Source organism: Sylvia atricapilla, chromosome 5 (assembly GCF_009819655.1).
Source record: "Sylvia atricapilla isolate bSylAtr1 chromosome 5, bSylAtr1.pri, whole genome shotgun sequence".
NCBI lineage: Eukaryota > Metazoa > Chordata > Aves > Passeriformes > Sylviidae > Sylvia > Sylvia atricapilla.
Window position 1 is genome coordinate 70,850,933 of NC_089144.1, and position 25,930 is coordinate 70,876,862.

At 44.0% G+C, this 25,930-nt stretch overlaps 1 protein-coding gene across 1 annotated transcript in view; it reads left to right on the top strand.

The window, feature by feature from the left end:
* The first annotated feature begins 2,160 nt into the window (after nucleotides 1-2,160).
* ZC3H7B (zinc finger CCCH-type containing 7B) overlaps nucleotides 2,161-25,930 on the top strand; it is a 49,937-nt gene continuing 26,167 nt past the window's right edge. Inside the window, exons 1-9 of the mRNA XM_066320091.1 lie at nucleotides 2,161-2,219; nucleotides 10,334-10,394; nucleotides 13,185-13,218; nucleotides 13,600-13,797; nucleotides 14,620-14,778; nucleotides 17,414-17,494; nucleotides 18,931-18,995; nucleotides 20,613-20,624; nucleotides 24,332-24,626. Coding sequence (XP_066176188.1) covers nucleotides 10,342-10,394; nucleotides 13,185-13,218; nucleotides 13,600-13,797; nucleotides 14,620-14,778; nucleotides 17,414-17,494; nucleotides 18,931-18,995; nucleotides 20,613-20,624; nucleotides 24,332-24,626 — 897 coding nt within the window. The 5' untranslated portion in view covers nucleotides 2,161-2,219; nucleotides 10,334-10,341. The remainder of the gene's footprint in view (nucleotides 2,220-10,333; nucleotides 10,395-13,184; nucleotides 13,219-13,599; nucleotides 13,798-14,619; nucleotides 14,779-17,413; nucleotides 17,495-18,930; nucleotides 18,996-20,612; nucleotides 20,625-24,331; nucleotides 24,627-25,930) is intronic.

A 25,930-nucleotide genomic window follows, 5' to 3' on the forward strand; every position in this document is an offset into this window, starting at 1 on the left:
GCCTTGGAATGCAGAAATATTGGAATGTGGGTGTGCCATGCTACTGTAGGATAGATCCATACATTCATTCTTCCTTTATAGCTTTAGGAATCAAAGGAACGCCTATGACACTGTATCTGGTTTGTAGCAGTGGTTTGCAGTGTTAGACTCTTTCTGACTACCTGTACCATGAGACTGAGACCTCAACAGCTGCACTTACAAACTGTGAAAATCTTCATGTTAACTGCTAAGGAAAGATTTAACTTCATGAGAGGAGTAGTACATCCCAAATCATGATCTTGCAGGACATCTCTCAGTCTTACAGAAAAAGGAAACTGGGATGGAGGAAAGCACAAGTCACAGCCTATTTTTCATAAATTATCGGTTTATTGTGTTGACAATGCTGTTGGAAGCCACTCCTACTCAGTGTAATAAAGTCTTTCCTTTTCTGATCAACACATTTTAAATATCAAGCAAGTTTAGTACTCTTCAGATGTTACCTTCTATCTGCCTTTAGGTCTTGGCAGAGCACACAGTTGCAAAACACGAGGTGACGTTCTTGTGGGTCACTGTAAACAGAGAAGTGAGAGACTCGGGAGTAAACATGTCACTGATTACATTGGGGAAAAAAAATGGTAATTTGAGCCAGTGTCAGTCAGGAAATTATTAATCTAACGGTAGATAGAGTCCTTTAGGGAGAGGGAAACCATTCTACAGGGGTGGTATACAAGCACAAAACTCATTCCAGAGATTATTTGAAGTTAGTGATAGTGCAGCTGGGTGTGGATGGGTGATCCCCCACCTAAGATGGTCTGTGTATCTGGATCTTCAGAACCACTGCCCGTGGTAGAACATGACCCACTCAACCTCCCTTTCCCACCAGCAGCTCTTTTCCTGGGGCTCTGCCACCATGGACTGCTGTGGCGATTCAGTCCACTTCCTGGAAATACTGAGGGATTTGGGATGAAAACAAGCCAAAAATCCAATTCAAAGAAGTGTCTAAACTCACATGTGTATGCATAAATATAAATATATATATGCATCTACATGTATATTATATAAGTAGACTGTATAATACCAATCATTTAAAATTTGATATTAATGTGGTTTATACATATATATATACATGCTGCATATATATATATAACACATATACATACATATGTGTGTATGTATAAAATACATGTAGATTGTATTATACCAATTGTATAAAATAAAATATTGAGAAATAGATGTACATTTATTTGTTATTTTTGTTTTATTTTTGTGTTAATTTGGAGGCTTGTTTGGGATTTTTTTGTTTGGCTTGATTTTTTTGTTTGTTTGTGGTTTGGGTTTTTTTTTTCTTGGGGGGGCGATGGTGGGGTTTTTTTGTTTGTTTTGTTTTTGTGTTTGTGTTGTTTTGTTTTTTTTTTTTTTTTTTTTTTTTTGTTTTTTTTTTTTTTTTTTTTTTTTTTAATTGCATATTCCTTTCCACCCAAAGATTTATGTTTTTACACAATCTTATTTACAGGGAACCCCCTCAACAGTGCAGGGTGGAGTAGGAAAGGTCTGGCTGGAGCAGGTAATTGCTCTGCCATCCGCGATGGCTCTGGTTCCCATCCAGAGAACAGAAATTGGGGGGCACAAGGGTCACTGCTTCACGTACGTGATAATCCCCAGGGAGGGTCTTACAATTCAGTTCCTCGCTGCGTTCGTATGCATGCGATGCATCTGCAGAGCCAGCTTTGTTTTCTCTTGGGGTTATTTTTTTATATCAGCAAAGACGACCAGGAAGAAAAAAAATAAATAAATTGTTGCATTAAAATTAGAATGGAGAGTCGACTGCTGAAGCGTTTTGTTTTTTTAGACTTTTTTTTTTTTTTTTTTTTTAAAAACCTAATTCATCTTAAAGAATCTCCAAACCAGCCACAAGGGAAAGATCTGTGAATTTCTGTAATGGAAGGCGGTAGCCTCTAGGGCCCAGAGGATATGCAGGGAGGCATTTTCTCTTGCTGGTGCCGCTGAGAGCGAGCGAGAGAGAGCGAGACCTGGAAATGAAAGTAAAGAGATCAGGAGGCACATGGAGGGAGCTGCAGGGGCAGCCGATCCAGAAGCAGAATGCTGCCTTCTATAATTAAATAGCACTTACTATTATTATATACTTCTAGTAATAATACATTAATAATATCTCTAGTAATATTATATCATTTATCAAGGAAAGTTTATACATAGTGTGGGGGGGGAAACCCCGAGGAGAGGTGAGTTCTTTATTGTTATTTTGGGGGGATTATTTTTGTCTTAAATCAATTCTCTGCGTGTTTGTGTATGTAGAAAGGGGTGGACTTGAGAAACAAGAAATTCTGGATGTTGCTTCATTAAAAAGTAAAGGTTTCAGATAGTAACTGCACAGATAAAAGGTTGTGTAATTGGAAATTTTAAAAAAACGTGCCGAAAAATAATACGCCTGAGATTTTGAAGCTAAACCCTCTTCCGCCAAAAATGTGGGGTTTGCAGAAAAAAAAAAAAAAAATTGTCCAAGATCCTAATCCCACCCCCTGGAAAAAAAAAAAAATGTGGTAGTAGTCTAAAATTGCGTTGCTAGGAGAAAAGACCCTGGGTTTACATAGAAAACTTAGTATTAGTCGCGTTTATGTCTGTTTGTGTTTTATACGTTCGGGATGTGTGTTCTTGTCTGTATTTAGGCTGCAGTTTCTCCCTCTTGTTTGGTACAAACCCCATGAAACGGCAGAGAAGCCCTTTGGAATTGCTTTTTAGATGGACTTTCCGTAGGGTCTTCTTAAGTTTATCAAACACGAAGACCGTGTTTTGGTTTTGTTTGGGTTTTGTTTGTTTTGGTTTTAAATTCTTTCATGCTTTAGACAGTTTCCGGGTAGCAGGGGACGTAATGTTTTGGGAGTTTTTGGTTTGGTGTTTTTTTTTTTTTTTCCTCTTAAAGCCGTCTCCCAGGCTCTTGGAAATGCATTGATTTTTATTTAAGCGTCTGGGGGAGGTGGGGGGGGGGGTAGGGAAGGAGGGAAAAGTATGTTTTGGTTTGTTTTCGCTTTCCCGGAGAAGCCTGGATGTCTCCTGCCGCGGGAGACCCCCGCTAGCAGGGCCGCGGTGTGGGCAGTGCCGGCGTCCGGCAGAGTGGCGGGGCTGCGGGAGGCGCCGCCGGCCGCTCCCCGCTCCAGCCGCCGAGGTGGCGCCTCTCCCGGCAGCGGCCTCCACGCAAGGCCGGGGATCGGCGGCCTAGTGCCGGCAGCTGTGGGAGGAGGCCAGCGAGGGTTCCCGCGCCAGCCCCCGGGTTTAGTTTTTCAAATGAGGCACGGTGTTATAAATGACGATTATAAAGCCGGCTTTTCGCAAGATGTGTGCTATATGATTAATAACTTTGTGGTGAGGATGTAAGTTTTTTTATTTCTGCTGTTAGTAAAGAAAATTAGGCGTAGTGGTAGTAGTGATAGAGTATGCTTGAACTGTCTGTTTGGCTGAAATAACATCCAATAAACATGTAAAGAAGACTCTGCTGTTGATACACCAACTATCAGCATCTCCCATCTAAAAAAAGCAGGAACCAAAGCCCAATCTGGAGGTGATAATGAAGACACAGCCCAGAAACACTCAGCTCTAAAAAGGCAGACCCAAAGAGGGGCCATGCAAAACAGTCCCTGGAATATGGAAACTAGTTTATGGAAAAATATGAATATTCAACAAACTAATACAACAGAAAGGGTATTTAAAGAAAGCCTATGAAATAGCAATTTGTGGACTTGGCTAAATGCCAAGTCACCCGGCCGGCCGTACTTTGCTTATTTTCCTTATCTCCTAATTGTCTTATCTTTTTATTAAAACCTATTTCTTAAAATCTACCAAAAAGTGAATCTCGTTTTTCACAACGGGAATGCGAGCTGGGTGGGCAGGAAATCAAGAGCCAGTGGCTTAGGGATAGGCAGCATCACCCCACAACTCTGTCCTTGCTCCTTGGCTGCGCTGCAGTGGGGGCAGGAGGAAGGGTGGCCTGTGGTACATGAATGTGTTATGTGTGGAGGGAGTGGAAAATGAGGTCATTGAGGGCTGATGTGGTCAATTGAGGCTTTCAGCCCCCACCACCATCCCCCTCTCAGGGAAACTTAGAGTCACTGCTTTTATTTTCACTGGAGGGTGAGCTGGTTGTTGCTGCCTTGCTCTGCATTCACCGAGTGCAGTGAATATTGCTGGGTGCGGCTGGTGGCACCCCAATGACCCCAGTGATGCTGTGGAGCAGTAGTGGCACTAGTGGGGTGCTGGGATGTGAGATGGTAGCTTTGAAAGTACCTTGGGGCAGCTGGTGCAGGGAGGGACAGAGGAGTCAGCCCTAGTGGGCACAACATAGTGGTGAGGACTCCAAGAGCAGTTGGCTGCGAGAAGCAGTGAAACCCAGGGAGTGGGGCATGGCAGATGGCAGCTGCAAGAGTGAGCAAGAGCCTAAGTTTGTGGTGGGCTCTACAGTTTGTCCTTTGCTTGATGTGTGCCCAGTTAGCTATTCTGCTGCGCCACTAAGGTGGCCAAACTGCAGGCAATGAAAGACTCTCATGTTTCAGACCAGTATATCCTTGAGCCTTTCTTCTGGGGAGCTCCAGTCTCCAACCTGCCACTTGCATCTGAGTGTACTTATTTCTAGCTGAAATGTTACAGTCAGTGCCTGGAAGTCAGTCAAGTGTCAGCTCATTGCCTTCTCAGAAATACAGTATGAAAAACTTTGCTCAAATTAAGCTCTGGTAGGGTTATGAATAACAGCCGTGTCCTTAATAAGATAAATTCAATTATTTCCATTCATCTCATGTTTCTACCATCTACCCATCTAGAGGGTATCTACCCAGTTTGTGATTCAGTCACCCAGTTCACTGACCCATGCTTCATTCTGAAGGCAAAAAAACCATTTTGTCTGTCTGTAGCATTTTATTGTTGTCTAGCAAACGGTTTGTAATTTATTGACAAACTGTGAATAAAGTTCTCTCTAGATGCTGGACCAGAGAGGATAAATGTCTCTGGACTGAAAGGATAAGAGCTTTGAAGTGGAGATATATATACTCAGTATTTAAATTTTGCTGGTGATTTGAGTGGACAAGTCTGGATAGAGAGATTTGGGGGGGGTGGGGGGAGAGAAAAGGAACACTTAGACACAGTGCTTCATAAAATATTTTCTGCTGTGTTTCTGAAAATATTTGAAAGACCAAGAAGACAAAAGCTAAACAAGCTTCACACTTAAAATTAATTATGCAGTAGCTGTGGTATAATGTGCAGCAGAACTGGAGTGTTGCTCATATGGGCCGCTCACAGTGTATTAGGTTTGCTGGTGTAACAAGTGCGTGGCTTGGTCTGAATGTTAAATGAGACACGTTGAAGAGGCTGCAAGGATGAGGGGAAACAGAAGTGACCGAGTTTGCTGGTGAGGTGGTGGGGGAGGAGATGTGAGGAGCAAAAAGAGTCTGAATGGCAGCCTCCTGCAGAGGTTGGGGCAGCACGACAGATGAGGGGTCTGCCGTGCATGAAGGAAATTGCTGGTGTGGAGTCACATCAAAGGGGAAAGAAAGTAGTTGTTCCTGAAAGTTGTGCAAGAAGCTGTTGGGCAGCAGCACACGGTGTGCACTTTTAAGGTGTTGCCATGAGGGGATAAGTCTTAATGTACAAAGTCATGACATAAGCCTGGAGTTGTGACAGACCTTCAGCAGAGAAAGCTGGTCACCCACTTGCAAGGAGGGAGGAATGTGGGGCAGTGTCAGGGAGCAACAGTCTAGAGGGGAGATGAGGTCTGTGGTTTATGTCTAAAGAAGGCAGTGGAGGGGTTTGGGTCGAAGAACATTCACTCTGGAAGATGAGGGTAGAACTGCAGAGCATAAACAGGATGCAGGGCACAGAAGATTGCCTTTTACGAGGATTTTGTAGCAAGGATCAAACTGCAGCTGTGTATTGTGGGACTTACAGAGATGCAATAGGCTGGTCAGCCATCCGCATGAAGCAAGGATGGGCACATTCATGCTGAATGCAGTGGCAATAGTGATGATGAGAGAAAAAACAGAAGGGGAGCTTTGGGCTGCTGGAAGAGTTGGGTAACTCTAGAAAGGAGACATTCTGTAGCCATTCCAGGTAGTCCTGTGGCTACACTTCAGATTTGGGTGAGTAATGTTTGAATGCCCTTCTCTCTGGGCAAGCAACAGTAATCAGCTCTCTCTGTAGGCACAGACTCACATCCTGCTGTGTAGGATGTTTTAGCAGGGGGACGAGGGTAGCTGTGAGAACAGGTGATTTATTAAAAAAATATGGATATTGGTCTAATACCAATGTCCAACTATGACGGACAAAGACTCTCTAACAGTTTGAAGTTAGAAAGTGTACGTTTATTACGACACCGGGCAGCATGAGGGATAGCTCCCAAATACACACCACAATTTACAGATGCTCACAGGGTCTTTTTATGTACAAAAGTGTTGAATACCCAAAACACAAATGCATATTCATAACTCTGGTCCATCCCATTCCCCGCTTCATATGGTAATTAGCCAAAAAGCAGTCAAGCATGCGTAGTTTGTTCTTTGAAATGGGTCGGTGGTCCTTCTTATGGGGTGGGGTCTCAAAATGATGGAGTTTTTGATGGAGCTTTGACTTTTTAACCTTTTATTGTTGGTGACACCTGGATCCTGTTTTCTCAAGACTATCTGATTTATGATCACATTGTGTTCTTGGAGTCTATTGATTAAGTTGACAGGCCTCCTGATTTGTCAGTTCCTTAAATCCGGCTTCTGTTAACAAAGGGAAGTTTACCTCAACAATATCTAGTTAGCAAAGGGAAGTCTATGTCAGCAATATCTAGTTTAACTAAAGTCCTTAATTCTTCAAAATTAATATCTCACAGGTACTGATCCCTTCTTCACTCCTTGCAGAGTGTTTTAAAGGTTGAGCTCAGAAACAGAAGTAGATGTGGGTATCAGAAGCTTTTCAAGGTGGTACTCTGTTTTGTGAATATACACAATTGTAAAGGTGTGCTACAGCATTTTTGGAATGTGGCCACTGACTTGGTGATGACCAGCCAGTGTTCAACTGCCCTCCCCACAGTCGCCAGTAATCTCCCTTTTCATCAGATCTGTGGGCTGCTGCTTCACTTCCCTGACTTCTGCTCCCTCCAGCACGACTCAGGGAGCAGCAAGAGCAGGGCTGCACCTCCAGGCAGGACAAGTGAGTAGCTGACGGTGATGGCACCAGCAATGCCCTCACTCACAGGGTACAGTCCCACCAGACCTCAACAGTGTAGGCAGAACTAGTTGCCCATAGCAGTGGCCCATCAATAGTCCCAAAGAAGATGAGGTGGTGAATCTGGTCCAGGTCCACCCAGCGAGTCCAGCGGTAGGAGATGGTGCCAGAGACAGGACTGGAGACAAGCTGCCTGCAGTGGAGGTCTAAGGCTTGCCCCAGAGATTGAACTGAGGATAAGTTCACCTACGGCATAGCTCAGACAAGGCAGGACCTGGACCTCAGCTAAAATGAAGCTCCTAGACCATGGACAGAGGGGCATAGGTGACAGTCCAAGGTGAGACTTAGGAGTACTTCAAGCCTTTTAGTGTATTCAGGGATCAGACAGCTAGGAATTCTTCCTTCCTCCCTGTGCTCTCCCCATGAGCCTTTGGGAAGGTTCACTTGACTCTTTTGCCTCCTCTTTTTCCCCACAGTTTCTCTCTTGTTATTTCCTGTGGAGACTCTTTCCTCACTCGTGTCTCTGGTGCCCTCACAGTTTCCTACAGTGCTCTGGGATGGCTCTGCCCTCTTTTGTGTCTTTTATTGCTGCCTTTGTGGAAATCTTTCCTACTGCTCCTCTTCCACTTCTCTGTTCTCTCTTACTTCCTCTGTCTTTGCAGAATTTCACACAAGGAGAAAAATTAAATTAATTACCTCTCTCTCCTTGTCTGCCTCTCAAGCCTGTCTGTCTGTATCATTAGTGATTGTTGGGGGTTAGGTTTTGTTCCTTTTTACTCTAAAGATTTTTTTTTCCCCATAAGTTACCAAGGAGACTAAATGTCGTACTTAAGACTATTTAACAAAACAAAGGGATGGTCGAAGCTCGGAGGGAGTGGGGGTTTGGGGCAGGAAAAAGGACAGAGTTTCAGGTAGCCAGGGGGTCTGGTTTTCGGCGTTTGGGGTGCTCTTGCTAGAGGAACTCACTGCGGCGCAGTCTCGGGAAGTCTGTCATCGTCTGCTCACCCTGGAGTTCTGGGCTCCCCTGCCGCCCTGCGAGAGCTGAGCCAGCTCTGTCCTGCCGGGGTGGTTCCATCAGCATTGTTCCTCTTGCTACAGCGGGACCTTGCATCCCCCTGCCCTGCCGGGACCCTCCCTCTCCTCTGCCAGGACATTCTGCCACTCTGCAATTGCCAGCCCGAGACTCTTTTTTCCACTTATTCCCAGCTTGGTGCTCTGAGGATCCTACAGAGGCACTGACACCAAACTGCCCTGTTTTTTTTTTTGTGAAGCAAAGTCATCGAAGTTCTTGGTACTGTTTTTGTTATCAATGCTGTAGTTGTGTTTGTTTGTTTGTTTTGTTATATATTAGTAAAGAACTGCTATTTCTGTTTCCAAAATCTTTTGCCTAAAAGCTTTTAACTGAAAAAATTATAATTGGGAAGAAGGGTAGTGATGGTGGTAGTTTACATTCTCCATTCCAAGGGAAGTTCCGGCTTTCCCTGGCAGATACCTGTCTTCCCAAACCAAGACAGTGATCATTTTAACCTTACAATCTCCTTGTTAAATTTCCTTTTTTCTTCATGATTGCCCATTATCCAGGCTATTTATGAATCAATGCAGGCCTTCTGTTGGTGTTGTACTGAAGTATATCAGCTCTTCTCCATCACTTCTTTTAAAAGCCTTTGTAGAGATGCTGATCATCCCTCACCTTGTCTCTTGGCTTTCCCTTTCTTGCTGCACTGCCCATCCTGTTCCAAGTTCAGCTGCTTAAAATCTCTTACCTGCTGCTTGAACCAGATTGCTCCCGAATTTACTGTCTGATGACTTAAAAACTGCGCAGTATCACTTTCAAGCTCTTGCTTCCTTCTGCTGCCACTTTCTCTCACTCCAGTTTTTCCCCCTTTCCCCCAACTCTTCTTGGTAAAGGGCAGGTATCAATTGTACATTTTGTGTGGCACAGAGCACAATCAATAAGGGCTTCCTGAGTTGGCAAGATTGATTTTTATGTACCTTAAAGGCTCCTTCACCTGTTCAGAGTGTGTCATTGATCCTGCAAAATATCGTAGAATTATGGGTATGGTCTTAATGTAAAAGGGAGCTGGATGATAATGCTCTCCAAACTTTTGTAGTGTAGAGGTAGAGAAATTACTTTAGTATCTTTTCAGAGGCAGTCCTGGGTTGGGAAAGTACAGGGCCTTTATCTCCATCTCATTTCAGTGTTTCTGTACTTGTTGCCTTTGTCCCCAAGTTCCTGTTCCTCAAATGCTGAGCATTATTTGTGGTCACAGCTGGTTGAACTGAAATTTGCTGTCACCAGCAACTCAGTTTTGCCACAAAGTGCCATCCTTTCTCCCCTTTATTATTCTTTTCTTGTGTGGCAGACCTGTGTACCCTGGAGAAAAGTCACTGGGGAGCCATTCCGAAATTTGCTTCCAAACTGCAGAGGATGAAGTGCAGATAACTCTTGAGCCTTCCTAAGCTGCTGCCCACTCCAGTTTAAAACATTGGAGGATAGGGCTCTGTTCCATCTCCAAAGAAGTGTTCCGCAGTCTGTACTTCTCTTGCCTGCAGATTTTCAGTGTGAAATCCCCACTGCATGGATTCAGTGCTGTCCTTTTATGTGGGCCATGGCAAGCAATTCCATCTCCTTCCTTTGCATTTCACTTTGTGCTGTACCTCCATAAACCTTATGTAGATAAGGTATGTTTCATATGCTGTGCAGTAAACCAGTTTCAATCTGTCCTAGATAAATAATGGTCAGAATTGCTTATCATTGGAGGGTCTCAGCACAAATTCCTGAAATGACTGCCAGTGCAGGCAAAGATGGTGTTGTGTGTCTTCCCTTTCCTAGAAGACAGTCATTCTAACAGTTGGTTCCCATTGCTTTATTTACTGGCGGCCTAAGCAGAGAGCTCAAACTGAAGTAGTTCGTTTTTGCCCATGTATCCTGTCAGTGGCATGTGAGAAAAAGCAGATACTTGGTAGTGAGCTGCTTGCCATGCTCTGTCTGCAGTGTGGATAAATCATGGGCTTTGCTCTTCAGGACGTCTGGTCTGGAACATTTTGTTAGTAGTAAATTCAGGCACAAACAAAATACTGTGCTGTTTAATTGCCAGCAAGACCTAAAATGACTCACTTTGTGTTGTTTCTTTTTCCTCCACAGCAACTATAATGGAGAGGCAGAAGAGAAAGCAAGAAATAGAGAAAGGACTTCAGTTCATTCAGTAAGTGGACAACCTCAGGGTTCCCAGTGGATTTGGAGGTGGTCATCTTTCTGTTGAAGGATTGCAGGAACTGAGTTTTGTCTGTTTACTGCTTTGGGTTTGCTGCATGGGAAAGAGATACTGTCCTGAGGATTTTGACTGTGATTTTTCAGGGTGATTCTTATCCTGTTAGCTCCCTAAACATGAAATTCTGTCATTTTAATATCCTTTGGTTTTGTCCCCCCGCCCCCCGCTTCAGTTCCAAGATGATCTTTACAGTCAGCATAATGCTAATAGTACTTGGACCTTCTACATCATCCTCAGCATGAAGATCTCAAAGTGCCCTCTCAACAAGGTTATCTCACCTTTGTTAGGAAGGGAGATAGTGTTTCAGTTCTGTAGGTGGGGAAACAAGGTACATAATTTGCTAGGCACTCCATTTTCTTGGTTTAGATAGACAGGTATCTGCCAAGGAAGATTGGAATTTCCTTGAATGGAAGCCCCTCCCCCCCTTTCCTAATTATTATAATTTGCAATTCAAAGGCTGTCAGGCAAAGATTTTGGGAATAGGTATAGCAGTTTCTTTACCAGGGATATAAAAAAAATACAAATGTTGTAGTACAGAAGAATAAGCAAACAAACAAACAACAAGAAATCCTAAAAAACCCTGACAGAGTCAGAAATACAACCTGACTCCAGTTGGTCAGGGTGTTGGAAGCTGTCCAAAGTAAGCCCTCCTGGAGTGGCAGATGTGGTCCTGTTGGAGTAGAGATGGTCCCGTAGAAAAAAGGTCCAGTAGTGGTGAGATGGGTTCAGTCTTCTTCCAGGTATCTAGTGGAAAACTGGATGACTGGTGACATTTGTGGCTCCTTTTATTTAGGTGAAGATGGTTTGGCTCCTCCTCCCTGGGTAGATCATCTTACAATAGTATGATGTAATGTGTCATGTCACTGGTGAGCTTTAATGGCCCATTAACAGAAGATATCCCCATGGGGATAGTGGGACAATGAACAGAGATAAATGACACTGATCCTTCTGGGCAACACTGACCCGTCTGAACAGAGAGATAAGCAACACTCACCCATCCGGTTTTTAACAGCTGGCTTCTTATCAGAGAAGGCAATTAAGCTCTCCCTAACAGATTAAGAAAAAAAAAATCTCCCCAGTGAGGTTTCAGCCACCCTGTTTGCTTGAGTTAAGTACTCTTAAGTATCCAGCACTTGGTCTTCCTGGTAACTTATGGGGAAAAAATTCTTTAGAGTGAAAAAGGGACAAAGCTAACCCCCAACACCCATATGGTGCCTGTAGGAAAAGTAGATGACCTGGGTTCTTTTACAGTTGCCAGCCTGGTAGATGTCTCAGATCACTCTTCTGTGAATATCATGTGGTCTTGTAGAACTTGAAGTGGTTGCTTATGGAGTAGATGCAAATCCTAGTACTTCCTTCTAAGATACAGTAGTATTTCTCCCTCCAATGTTTGAGTTAGCAGAGGCCTCAAACTTAGGTCCAGGTTCCATGTGAGTAAGGAAGTAGTAATATTGTAATCAGATTGGTTTGGGGTTTTTAAGGTCTGCTTTGAGTCCTACAATTATTATGCCTGAAATCTGTGCCTCTACAATAGGACACCCCCCCCCCCATCTTCTATGTTACATATTTTTATCTGCTAATATACTAATATCCTTTATGATACTTCCATCCCAGTCTCAGACTAAATAGGGCTGATAACCTGGTTTTGGAGAGGTAATAGTGAGATTTATATTGGTAGCACTTATAAAAATGCACAAGATTCTGGGAAAGAAAATAGTTTAGAAATATGAAGTGTAGTTCATGTATTTGGGGCGTATCTTGAACTCTGAACCAGGAGCAGTGCCATATGGTTTTTTTAATGTGAAAATATGTGTTTTTTTAATGTGAAAAAGGGAGTCCAAGTTCGTCAGCATCATGAATGTTTCTTACAAAGCCATGACGTTTCGTGTAGTTAGTTTTAAGGAGTGATTAAATGAAATCTAAAAGACGTTTATTCTGTAACCATGTGAGATGATGTATGCACTGTAGGTGAGAAAAGCTATGAAAAGTGCTAAGGATTCCTCTAGAGCCTATTGATTTGTCCTTGAAGAGAAAAAATAAATATATGTGGACCAATCCTGGATGAATTGGGTGGTCCAATTTGAAGAACAGAACCTTTCTCATAAGTCTCCATGCTGTTGTGGGGTAGGTCTTATCCTCACAAGCACTGCCAGTGTTTGTGGCTCAGCCTTGGCCAAGAAAGTTGGAGTTAAATGGTCTCCTGAAGCTGCATTGTTTTCTCCCTTCCTTTTGTGGGGTAGGCCTAAAGGCATGTGGCTAAGTTAAGGCAGAGAAAAGTGATTGCATTTATCTCTGTATGTCTTTGGTCTCACAAAGGGTTTGAGGAGGTCTTGGAGTGCCACTCTGGTGCCTCTCATTGCACATAAAATACACTTATTCATGGCAGTCTGTCATAGGACTTTATGAAAGATAGGTTTTTTAGGTGACTGTCGGAAGGCACATTAAAGAGGATTGTCTATGCACAGAAAATAAATGAGAATAAGACTCTTGTAGTCTCAAGTCCCTCTTAGATGTGACCATCACTTGACAGCACTGTGACTGTCACTGAGCATAATGCTCCTTAACTGTGTTGTCTTTGCCTCAGCTGCCGTTGCAGTGATAAAATGTTCAGTAACTTACTGAGATCACCAACACAGGACCAGAAAAAATGATCTCTTCATCAGACAAAAGTCCTTGTTTGCATGGATACCTGTTCCCTGATTATTTTCTCTTCTTTCTCTTCAGGTCCACATTACCCCTAAGCCAAGAAGATTATGAGGTAATGGAGATTTTGTTTGTTGAAACTGGGAGCCCTCTGGTTAGCAAGATTTGTTCTGTTGCACAGCCATTAGTTTACGTGCTGAAAGTGAAGAATGTGGGATGGTCTGTCATGATTTGCCTGTGACTTAAAGTTTTAAGGTTCTGATGATGACAACTTTCCAGGAAAGGAGAAGACACTTGAGTGTTCAAGAAGAAGGGGGATTTGACTATATTATTCTCCTCTACCAAAAACCTGATGTTTTACAGGAGAGTAGTGATGCAGGAGTATCTTAGTGGGCAAGCAGTTTGCTAAAAGATACGGAAAGTAATGGAAATCTGGGAGGTCTCTCCTGTCCCTGAATATCCAGCTGAGTGTATTTGTTCTCTCTCTGCTGCCCAGGCCTTTTTGCAGAAGCTGGTGAGAAACTTATTTGCAGAGGGCAATGATTTGTTCCGAGAGAAGGATTTCAAGCTTTCCCTGGTACAGTACGTAGAAGGGCTGAACGTAGCAGATTATGCAGCCTCTGACGAGGTGACCATCCCAAAGGAACTCCTCTGCAAGCTCCATGTCAACCGAGCTGCCTGCTACTATGCCATGGTGAGTGCTTTCCCAAGTAGTCCCCAGGAGCCAGGGTCGCAGTGCTGTGCAGTTGGAAAAGATGTCAGGAGGCTGGTTTTGTCCACTCCCTGTTCAAAACACTGGAGGAGACAACAACACAGAGAAAAGTCTGCAGTCTCCTCCTCACAATTACACTGTGTCTTGCTAGACCACAGGAAGGATGTGAGGAGAGGGGGCCAGGCCTAAGGTACTGACAATGAAGAGTTAGTACCATCCAGTGCCTTCCAGTATTGAGTAAGTATTTTTCTGAATACTGTTTATTACTCTGGAGGCTCTTGCCTCCTCCTTTGAGACACTGGAAGATAGTAGGAAGGCTTTGGGTCTTGAAGGAACTTGCAGCATTCACATGGAAAAGGATTCTGAAATACCCAGACTTTAAAAGGCTGCATGTGTCCATTTTACTAAGGCATGTAACAGCTTTCCTTTATGGCATAACCGCTGAGCAGGCCCATCCTGTTTGTAAGGACACCAAGTCCCCTGAAAATTAGCAAGCAGTCCCATAATTAAAGACTTTCAGGTGTAACATGCTCAGGATAGAGGGGGAGACGAGATAAGGTTGCTCAAGCAGCCTTAGTTCTGTCATTCCTTGACTTTGAAATGTTTTGAGTTTTGCAAGATTTAACAAAATGTTCTGTAATGTAGGTGTATTTGCACGCTAGTCTGTGCATGAGGTAACATATGCGCTTCCACCTGCCACTTGTATTCCTGTTTTCTGCTGAGAGATGGAACATTTGCATTCACAGAGAAGGACAAGTTAGTCTGCTGTGCCTCAGCTGACTCCAGGTGGTCTGTTCCATGCAGGGGTTGTATGAGAAGGCGCTGGAAGACAGTGAGAAGGCTTTAAGTCTCGACAAGGAGAACATCCGAGCACTATTCCGGAAAGCCCGTTCCTTAAATGAACTTGGAAGGCACAAAGAAGCATATGAGTGCAACAGCCGATGTTTGCTGTCCCTCCCACATGTAAGTTTTTGACATACAACCCATCTTGGTTTTTGTGCCTCACAACCTTCCTCTCCTCAACATGCTTAGTGTGAGGCCAGAGGATAGTAGAAGAGAAATCTTGGCTGTTCCCAAGAACATGCTTATGCCCAGAAATTCTATCCCTCTGACTCCAAGATGTTTGTCTTCACATTTTTCTTCAGGCCAAGTTACCTCTTACAGATAGTGCCAGCCAGGGATACCAGTTAGTGACAGCAGGTTCATGGTCTGTTTGTGAAGAGCAAACCCCTACTCTAACAAATGGTGAACTAAAGCCATGAGAATGTTTTAATTGACTACTTTTGTATCTCTAATGGAAGTGACTAGGAACATGGGATAAATGGGAACTGGAGCTCTGAAAGGAAAACATGTATGGTTTTCCTGTGTTGGATACAAATGTCTCACATTTCACTTGCTGATTGCTAAGGCAAAGTGATCAAGCTTTTTATTTCTTGAGGAACTTTTAAAGGTGTCCTTGACATCATATGGCATAGTTATTTTTGTGTTCAGGGGTGTGTAAATTATTGCATGCAGAGAGGACTATCTGCATATACTAGGAACTAAGTATTTTCCTGATAGTGCTTTTGAGCATCCTCTTAGGCCAGATATTGATCAGGAAAGCAAACTGTGATTACATGGATTCAAGTGAGCACCGTGCTGATCTTTGTTCTGATCCATCACAGTAATGTTAGTACAAGAAAAATGCATCCACCTCAGCAGAAGCTAACTTTCTTTTATTTTTACTCTTGTAGAAGCAATCTTTGAAAGCCTTCTTAGCAGTCAATTATTGCTTTTGTATAGCTTATAAATTCTAGCCTCTTTGACTTGGCAGAACAGAGTGACCAAAACATATTAAAGATACCACGTTTGGGGAGTCCCAAGGAGCTGTTTTATAAACAAACCCTTTAATTAACAAAAGCATCTAATGTAGGTGTTCTTGTAGAGCTGTATATGGCTATATTTTACATTGCAGTTTAGCCACTTAATTTAATTTATATTTTAACTATATAGTTATGTTTACATAGCTCCCATTATTATCATTACTTTGTCAAACTTCTCAGTGCCAGGAAAGTTCAGCCGAAAAAAAACTCCATATTGAGTGATCTGTATTTCCTATTTTAAACATTTCAGCCTTGTAAATTAACATACTCCATTGTCTTATTACCTGCTTAACAGAATCATAAGCCCTTCTCTGCATCAAAGGAAGTCGTGCTTATCCATCATTTCACTCCTGTTTCCATTACCCTCTGGAGCACAGGGTACTTCCATCTTTGCATTGCTGCAATTGCTGAGAACTTTGTTGTGGTCAAAACAGAGCCTGTCTTAAAACTTCTGGTGATGAAGGATCTGCCACTCATTTGGCTCACTGTCTATCAGAGTTGACTTATTTCTGGGTGCAGATACTCAGTGCCACTAGTTTGCATATCTTAGTATGTAGTTTCTCAGTTATGGTGAAGCTAATACTTCTTCTGTTTGGTGAAGCATGGGGTATCTTAGAAGAGGAAAGGGATGAGCTAGATTTTGTTTTCACTGAGTTCAGTGAAGATGATGCCAAGACTAATGTTAAGGGTGTGGGGGAGTGAGTACAATCAAAAAATGGCACTTCCAGATTGAAGGGAAAAGTTACTGATATGGTGGGTCAGAAGAACCAGAGGTTTTCTCAGCTGTTGAAAGGGAAAGGACTCAACCTGCAGGGAGAAGATTGGAAAGACCAGCATGGCAAGTAGAGAGAAGAGGGCAAGCTTCAAGATTGGAGATGGGGGAGGAAATGTTGGAAGATCAGGAGGGCTATGACAAGTTGGGCAGATGCTTTTTTCCTTCTTTGAAAAATGTTAAAAGTACTGATATTGTTGCAAACAGGGAGAGAGAGGAAAACAGAAGGAAACAGTTGCTGGTGATGTAGAAGCGTAGAAGACTGTGGCAGGTTGTTACTCTGGGCAGAAAGCCCGTGGATGTGTGAGTGGGCATGGACCCTGGGCAGGGAGGATGGTAAAATGCCATGCAATGGGGAAAGCTGAAGGATCTAAAGCAGTTTAACTGGAGCTGGAGACAGTCAAAATGCCTTCTAGCTAGTAGGTTGGAAACTGAGACTTGGTTTCAGCTTTAAAAACAAACAAGCAAAAACAGGTTAGTGGGTACTGTCTGCCTATCAAAACTGATTATTAACTCTGCAACTGAAATAGAGGAAAGACATGCAGGCTCCTTCCTAGGCCTGGAGACCTTGCAGAAGCTGTATCAGCAGCCAGCCTTCAGATGGCTAAAGGCATGTAACATGAAACTCCTTCAGCTAACTTGCCAGCAGGACTCCTGAAACCTGTTTTCGCAGAGCGATGTGCTTTATTGGAAGCAGATATTTGATTCTGATTTTCTGCAGCATTGGATGAGTGTAGGGCAAAACTCCTGGTGCAGCCGCAGCATCTTGGCAGGACTGAATGACAAGAATGCTGAAATCTGTCTGGATTCTTCTGGGGCTGTTCTGGAAATTATCTACCTGCCACTGTCTGAAGTTGAGGCTTCTTGGTGCAGCCCTACGTGTATAACTGCATTCCTCTTTATTTCATTCTGTGTGCCACCAAAGGCATAACTGAAAGTGTCCCGTCAATGGTTTTGTCTCCAGGATGAAAGCGTCACACAACTGGGACAAGAGCTTGCCCAGAAGCTGGGACTGAGGGTTCGAAAAGCATACAAAAGACCTCAGGTATGACTCTTTTGTCTTAGAGGCTATCCACTGCTTGAACATACTACTTTTGCATAAGTGGTAGGTGCTGCTCTGCAGTTACAGACATGTGTACCGAACCCTGCAAACTCTAGCAGTCTGCTGGCAACCCTCCTTGTCCTGACCCTCCGACTCACTTTGCTTTGATTCATTTCTAAGCCCATTGCTGCCCTGTGTCTACTGCCAGGATGTTTTCTGTAGCTAGTGCTACAGGAGAAATTTCTGATGCAGTAGATGCTTACTGTGTTTTTTGTGGGAGAGGAACACGTGGCCTGATCTCAAAGTAGGTTTTGCATCACAACCCTCTCCCTGTTGTGCAGTGAGAAGGATGGCATCCTCTGCTGCATTGGAGACATGGCTGGTTTTGTAGTGCAGTGGGTCATGAAGGGTTCCTGCCCCATTTCTAGGCATACACTTCTTTGTGGTGGGGGAAAGGCTTGGCTTTGGAACAACAACGGGTACACACCTGGTCAGAAGCTAATTGACACCAGTGGCTGGATCAGTAACTTGGCTGTACAAGGAAGTGCTGTAGGTGTTAAGATGTGTACCCTGGGATGGAGCTAGAGGGCGTTAGGCCACTGCTAGCCATAAAGCTGCTCTCCCATAAATCTGCCTTGGTCACGTATTTTGTTCTCAGGAGCAGAGAACATGAGCTAGTAGTGGAGGCTGACATTTGCATTTGCATCCTTGGCCCCAGGCATGGGGGTGTGTTAAACAAATAGCGTGTTCCATCTGCAGAGGGGCACCTTTGTAGCATGAGGTAGGCATCCAGTTTGCAGAGAGCTTTTAGGGTAAATCTGGCTGTAACATGTTAATCCTCTCCCCAACAAACCTCATGTGTGATTGCCTGCCCTAAGGAAAACTCCTTGTTCTTGTAGCAGCTTTCTGCACTCCCAAATTATTCTGTCTAAAAGAAAGGGAAGTTTATGTGGAAATACTTTTCATAGCTGTTCACTCTGTTAGCCTTGCCACCTTTTTTGCTGCTGTCATGTTATTCAGCTGAGATGGGTGTAAACCACCTCTGTGTTAGAAATATAAAAATAAACACTCCTGAATGCTTTTATTATTTGAATTCTGTGACTGGTATTTTGTTAACACTTTGCGATCTCGTGTTGAGTTCCAGCTTTCACTCCAGCATGGTAATGCCTTCCCAAAGCGGTAATTCTTAATGAAAATTCTCAAGGAAATTTTTTGCCTCCTGGTTGTGGGTTGGATGTTCTGAAGTGTACAGAGCAATTAAATGTCTCTTTTCAGTGTTGACAATGTGTACTCCTGTGTCATCACAGTGGGGTAACCTCTTGGGGTGGCTTTTATTTTTGGGTAGTGCTTGGAAGAAAACCATATTGTAATCCAGCTTTAACTTGTTTATGAGCATTTACGGGCTGAATTCTGCTCTAAGACCTCTCTCTTCCTTGCAGCAGGAATTGGAAACATTCTCACTACTCAGTAATGGCACATCAATCAGTTCATCAAACCAGGTAGAGTTTGCATCCTGTGATTGTTACTGTTTATGGATTGTACTACTAGAGTGCTTTAAAGTTTTATTTACATGCAATTTTATAACTGTCTTTTAGGTTTTAACTGTTTTAATTAGTGGCTTCTGCTTTTAAGGGACATTGCCAAGAAATTAATTTCTTTGAAAATATTTCTACTGACATAAATTTTTATGTTGGTAATTAGATCACCAAAGATGGTTATTTTTCTTAGTTATTCTTAATGTTGCCTTCTCTTCCATTTAAAATAAATTTTTGGTTTCAAGTTTTGCGTCTCTAACAACAACACTAAGTAAAAGAAAGTGCAACTGCTGAAGAAACATATAAAATTAAATCCTGTGGTGTACTGAGCAAGATATATACACGGTTTATGTATTGTTTATATAATCCTGGGAGATCCAGCTGGGCAGGGCAGTGTACAAATACTAAGGTAAAATATAAGAAATTGCTGGTTTCCTTGTTCTACCACTGGGCAAAAAGCCATCCCAGCAAACAAACACTTGCTGTTTTTGCAGGCTGTTTGGTACGTCACAATGCTTCTTAAAGCAAATAAATAATAAAACTGTAAACGCTGTAATTTTTGTACAACAAGATGGGATACTAAAGAACTAGTTTACCTCTAACTGTTTAGTGATTTGGCTTCACATCTTTCTAGGAAGGTCAGTCAGCTTTCTTTAATTGTTGTGCCTAGTTTTTAATTTGAAAATCTTTTCCTTTTATAAGAATTGAAAATAGTGCAAAACCCACTGCAGTAGATGTGATATCAAAAGCCGAACGTTTTACTTGTGCCTTTTAAAGCTTAAGCTAAAGGCACACGTACTTACCTCTATTTATGTTTCTGTAAAATATGGACTCAATTTATTTCTTTCCTTCAGCTCCAAGTCAGCAGTTGTCTTGGTGGAAACATTTTCCTGTTTTGAATTTTCTGTAGAAGTTTGTGGTTGTTAGATTGCAAAATATGTGAACTAAGAGAAGGAATGTTGTGTAAGATCAGGCTAATCAGATCTCCCATGCAGTGGGCTGATTGGTGTATCTTGGGACTTGCACACAGTGTTATTATCCACACATGAAATACCCTATTCCGTGTATGGAGTTGCTCACATGGTTGGATATTGTGCAGGCATAGTTTTCCTTTGTAGCAAAAGGGTTTGTCGGCTGCTGAAGGTAAACATGGATGGCCCTTGGATCAATGGCCTCCAAAAGGTCATTGGTTTACAGTTCCAGCACAGAAAGAGGTATAAGGAAAAGAAAGAGTCATATACATGTAGGAGTAGTAAAGAGTCCCACGTGTGAAGTGTGGTTGTCTTTTAAGTGAGTGATTTTCACATATTTTCCTCTTCTTTCCTACATCCTCTTTGCAGGACTACTTTATGGATGGGCTCAATAGATGATCATCGAAACAGGGAAAGTACCTCTCTCTTAAGATTTTGTGGCTTCAGTAGGTTCATCACCTGCATTTGTTTTCTTCTGCACACTCCCGACTTTGGTAACTAGGAGAAGGAGAAAGTGGTGCAAAGCAGGAGTGTTTTTCTTGCAAAAACAGCTTTTTGTCCAGGCCCAGTGAGAGACGCATCTGGGAGTTAAAAAGAGTCTGCTGAGGTACAAAGCTCTCTCGGGTTGTGCTTTCTTAAAGCTGCTCTTTGGCAAAGCTTCTGAAACTCTGCTCCAAGGCAAAACAATCCAGATAAAACAGAGTTAAGGTTGTTTGTGCTCTGAGTGCATATGGTCCTCCAAGACATTGAGGTGGAGGAATTGAAAACAAAGGAGTTGGGAGGGACCCAGGGAGAGCCGAGTTCAGGGTTAGGGACCCAGGAGGAGAAGAAGGAAGATTAACAGGGTTGCTTTTCTCAAGCTGAGAAGCAGCTGACCTTAACTCTGCCCCTGTAGAAAGGCTTGCTACCTTGAGTGCTGGAGCACTGAACTTCTGCCTCTGAGCACATCGGTCTTTGTACCTTTGTAAGGCACTTCTCCGTGTGTGAAGGTAAGTGTGAGGACATACCACCACAAGTAGCAATGGCTCTTTTTATAGAAAGAAACTAGTTCGTGATAGGATGCTTTGGAAGGCATGTTAGTTCTCTGTTGAATGCCAATTTAGTAACTGCTTGCTACATGAGATCATGCGACCCAGTTCTGTGAATTAAGGAGAGTTTTTTTCACGTTATCTTGCTGTGCTAAAATTAACTGGACTCCTGCTACAGACTAACAAATGACCGCATCCAGTAAGCTCTTTATCTAATCTGGATTTGGTGTAAGAGCAGCATGCCACCTTTGCTGCAGATCAGGCAGACAGAGCCTTTACTGCTAGGAAATATTTGCAAAAGATTGCTAGGAAATCTTGCTAGGAAATCTTTGCAAAACCATCAGAACTATGTGTTATCCAATTGCCCTGAGAGTGGTGGGCCACCAGGACAGCTGTGTGGTACAGGTGCAGGGTACCTGAGAGTTTCAGATTCAAACTTTTTTTAGCAAGGGTTTTTGCGGTTGTTGTTTTGTTTTGTTCTGTTTTGAGATGCAGACTCTTAAAGCCCTTTCCTTCATGTTTTGGTTGAAGTCATCTGATTAACTCAGCCCAGTCCTGCAGAGAGATCATGGCTCAGACCTGGCTCAGTATGGCCATTGGCCAGCTAATGCACCAGGGAACCACTGCTGTTTTGGAGGGCCAGACCTAGAAACAGTGCTTTTAAAAGCTCTGTACTTGCCCCCTTAGCAGCAGGCAGGTGTGTGGCCAGAGAAGCTACCAGCTGGGGGGGCCTTGGTATGGGAGACTTGGTTCATGGGGGTGTATGGACAAGCCCCTCGTTAACCTTATAATAATACATGGGGCTGAGTGTGATGGCAGGGGCAGAAATCAGCAGGTGTGGGTGTGCCTGTGAGCTACTCATCAAAGAAAGCTGTTTTATTCTTTTAAGATGGAGCAAACATTAGGGAAATGCAGAGGAAGCATGAGAATTCTGTATGGAGAGTACATGAGATGTGGGTATCACAGCTGGTGAGTGAGGTCAGCAGATCCGGTGTCCTGAGGAAAGCAGGAATGGGAAAGGGATGACAGAGTTTGGGTGGTCAGGGAGAGGAGAGTGGACATCTTCCCTCTTCCACTTGCAAGTAGTGGAATCTGTTGGTCCCTGCTCCTCTCCTTGCCCTTCACAGGCACTGAGCTGTGGGAATCTCATGTTATTGTCTGCCTTTTGATGCATTCAACATGCCTACGTTTGGGGCCTCTTAGGACATGTGGGGGCCTCTTTTCATTGCTTCCCAGTCTGAGTGGAAAACGCAGGGCTTCATTCATTCCTCAGAGAAGGTCTGAACTGCTGGATCCTTTGGAGCCCTGTCACTGTGCACCCTTTTGCTTCCCACTGCACATGTCCCCATCCCTTCCGACATGTTCTGAACTTCTTGTTGGCCTCTGTAGGGATCTTGACAGTACTCCAGATTTAAACATCTGAAAAATGGGAAGGCTCAAGCCACCCTTTGTACTTCAGGGAATCTGGCCAAGCTTCCAGCCATGAGAAAAGCTGGATAGCTGGCTCTCTGGCAGCTGGGGGTTCTGCACCAAAGGGAGATGAGATGAGATGAGAGAAGTCATTGCAAAGGGGGCATGGGGTTGGATATGAGCCTGATTGGTGGGGCAGCTGCAAAACTAAGGACATGCACAGCCTTCCTTTGAGTCACTGCCTGTGGGAAATACATTCAGCTGCAGCACCGAAATCCTGTGTTGGGTCCCATAAGGTAAAACATGTGTTTGAGGATGTGGAAAGGGACCTGTGTGTGTTCCTTGCCACTTCCCTTGCTTCCCTGTCTTTTGTCATGGCTTAGCCTCCAGTGCCTTGCACAGTGACCTTTGCTGTGGTCCATCCACGTGGACCATTCACAACGAATACTGGAGGAAGGTTGCAGGGGTTGGTGCTGTGCTCCTGGTGAGGTTAGAGATAAGGGGGCATGCCTATGTTTGTCATCTCTGCTGGAATTACTGATTTGCTGAGCTCTCTGAGAAGGCACCAGCACATTCCTGGGCCAGCGAACAAGCTGTTTGCAGCCACTAACAGGGCTCACTCCTCTGGTCCCTGATGCAGAGGCATGGCCAAGTTCTTGTGGGGGCTGAGTGAACAGACCTGGTACAGACAGGATGCAGCATTTCTTGCTGGATCAAGTTTTGTGTCTCTGAAGCTTGTCTAGTTTCTTTCCCAATTTTATCAGTCTTTCTAATAAAAGCTATTGTCTCTCCTTCCAAACTTTGCCTTGCTTTCATAGCCTTAGTCTTGCAACTGTGTTGCAGTTACAGTGCAACCAATGGGATGTGGCTGGAGAAGGTAGCATCTTTGTCTTATTTCTTTTCTTTTATTCCAGGACATCTGCACAGGGGCAGAATTAAGGTAGTTTGGGTGCTTGGTTTGAGAACTGCAAACATAATGCTGCATTTTCCAAATTTCTAACATTGACCTTTTTTTTTTTTAACCTTTAATTTTTTTGAGAATAAAATGCTCTTCTGTGAAAACATGTGCTTGTAACCTTAACTTCACTTAACATAGGTTTATATGCATGATGGGAGCATCTTACTGCTTCAGTAATGTACTCGAGAGGGGAAGAAACCTTAGGGAAAACCACCACCTCTTTCCTGCCTCGGCCCCACCTCACATGAGTTCCCAAGGACATGTTTGCTGATCAGATATTGAGGGGGAAAATGGGTAGCAACCTCCCACTTTTGGACATCAGGAAGGACTCAAAAGCAGGGAAATTACTTGGGTAAAGACAGCTGAGTGAGTCTGATGGAGGATTTTGGCACGCATTGTTAGCACATGCCTGATCTGACCAGCCAATCTCTGACTCTCCTCCCAACAGGGCCCTCTGTTTTTATCTTCCATTTAGGATGCCTGGGGTTTTTAGGGAGGGTGTGCAGGTAAGCAAGCTTTCAGCTGGATATCAAAGCTCCAAGGAGTAGAGAAGGCAGTGATGTCTGCCAAATGCATTAGTGAGGAACATTAAAGAAAACACCAGGTGGTGAGTTAAAGAGAAATTGTATTATGTGCCCCTGGCTTTTAGTCCTGTCCATAGTGAATTCACGATAACTGCTCAGCCACAGATTGTTGTGTTGTTCCTGGTTGCTGTACGTGCTTGCCAAATCCTGACAGTCAGTCACACTGGGCCCTGTCCCTAAGAATGTATTTCAGCTATTGGTGAGCCATTGGAGAGTAGGAACAAAAATGAATGGGTAAGTACTCTTCAGACTATGGCCTCTCCTCTCAGAAAATTTGCATACTTGGTTTTTGTGATTTGATGGAGTTGCACAATATTGGTTTTGCCATGCTCTGCTCTATTTGCCTCCTGCAAGAGGCTCTCCTGGTGACTCGCTCTGTTTCTCTCTCATCACAGACTGCTCTATGGACCTGCAGTGCCTCTCAGCTCCTGTGGCCATCCCTGTGAATGAGGGGCTGGCCCCTTTGCCCTCTGACTCAGATGCAAAGGGCTTACCCACCTCGCTTCCTGCTGCCAGCTTGGTCTCATCCCCAGACTGTGTACCCTTGCCAGTTCCTGAGAACGTGGAGGACTTCACAGATGGGGACATCATTGGGGAAGAACTAGACTCCCTCCTGGATTCCCTTGCTGAAGGGTCACCATACCCTCTAGTAAGAGTGGGCACTGCGTGGGGTCTGCTGCTTCTTTGTTCCAAATAGGTCCTTGGCAGTTCTTGGAGCATGAGGATGTACATGCTGCCTCTCATTCTCTTTCTGTAATTATTTTCTCCTATCTCTTCCTCTGGCAAAACTCATTCATTCTTTCCTTTATTTCTGCTACTGTGAGTATGTAGAGTCCTCCTCCTGTTGCTTCATGTGGCAACAGTGTGTGAACAGTGTTCACCCGAGCTGGGGTGGGAGGAGAAGGCAGAGAGGGAGGGTGAGAGAGAGGAGAGGGAACCCCACCCTTAAGCAGAGGGTCTGGGGACAGGGCAAAGGGCAGGTGAGGGCAGAGACCTGAAGCCAATGGGACACACCGAGGGGGAAGGAGCCACAAGGGCAAGGTCATTGAAGGGAGGAGCAGAACCCACCCAACCACTGTGCTCAGAGCACACTGGAAGCATCCCCTCAGGCAGGAGGGGTAGCTGGGGTCTGTCTTGCCAAGGCCAGACCCTGGGGATTACAGTGAGTAGCGGCTGAAAAAACTCCACATCCTCCAAGCCTGCTTTGCTGTGTGCAGCTTCAGGGAGTTGCCTTTCAAAATATACCCAAGGTAGCCCTCCTCTGACATCTCCTTCCACCTGGCCTCCCATGTCCATGAAGCTGAAGCCAGTCTGAGAGTAGAAATGAGTGCGGTGAAGCAGGAATGATGGATTTATTTTATACAGTGGGCATGCTCTAATCTCCTTGTATTGTGCAGGTTGCACTCAGCCTAAGCTCATTGAACAGGTCTGGGAGCTGCATAGACAATCTGTATTCATACTTATGTTGGATTTTAGTTGCCGGTGTTGCTTATATGAGCCACCTTGGGTGTGGAGGCAGCATAGTGATTTTCATGTTGGAAAAGCCCTGATAAGAGGTGCCATGGATTGTGTCATTACCCTGACCTTTGCACTGTGTATACTCAGCTGCCTTGTTTCTCGACCTGAGCTGGTTTAAGTGCCCAGCACAGGCACTGCCTTGCAGACTGATGAACTCAGGTATCCCAAGACCTCCTCAGGGATCCTGATCCAGACTGTTTGTAGTATAGAAAAATTGGAACATCTGGGAGAAGTCTGCAGGTGGATTGAGCTGCCAAGTATCCTTTTGCTCCAACTAGTATGACACACCCTTAACTGGGAGCCTGTTGCTTTCTGTTGCCTTGGTTTTACCCCAGTCAGCAACTAAGTACCAGACAGCTGCTCATTCACTTTCTTCCTGCCCCTTCCCCAGTGAGGAGGATAACTGAAAAAAAAACCCCAAACTTGTGGCTTAAG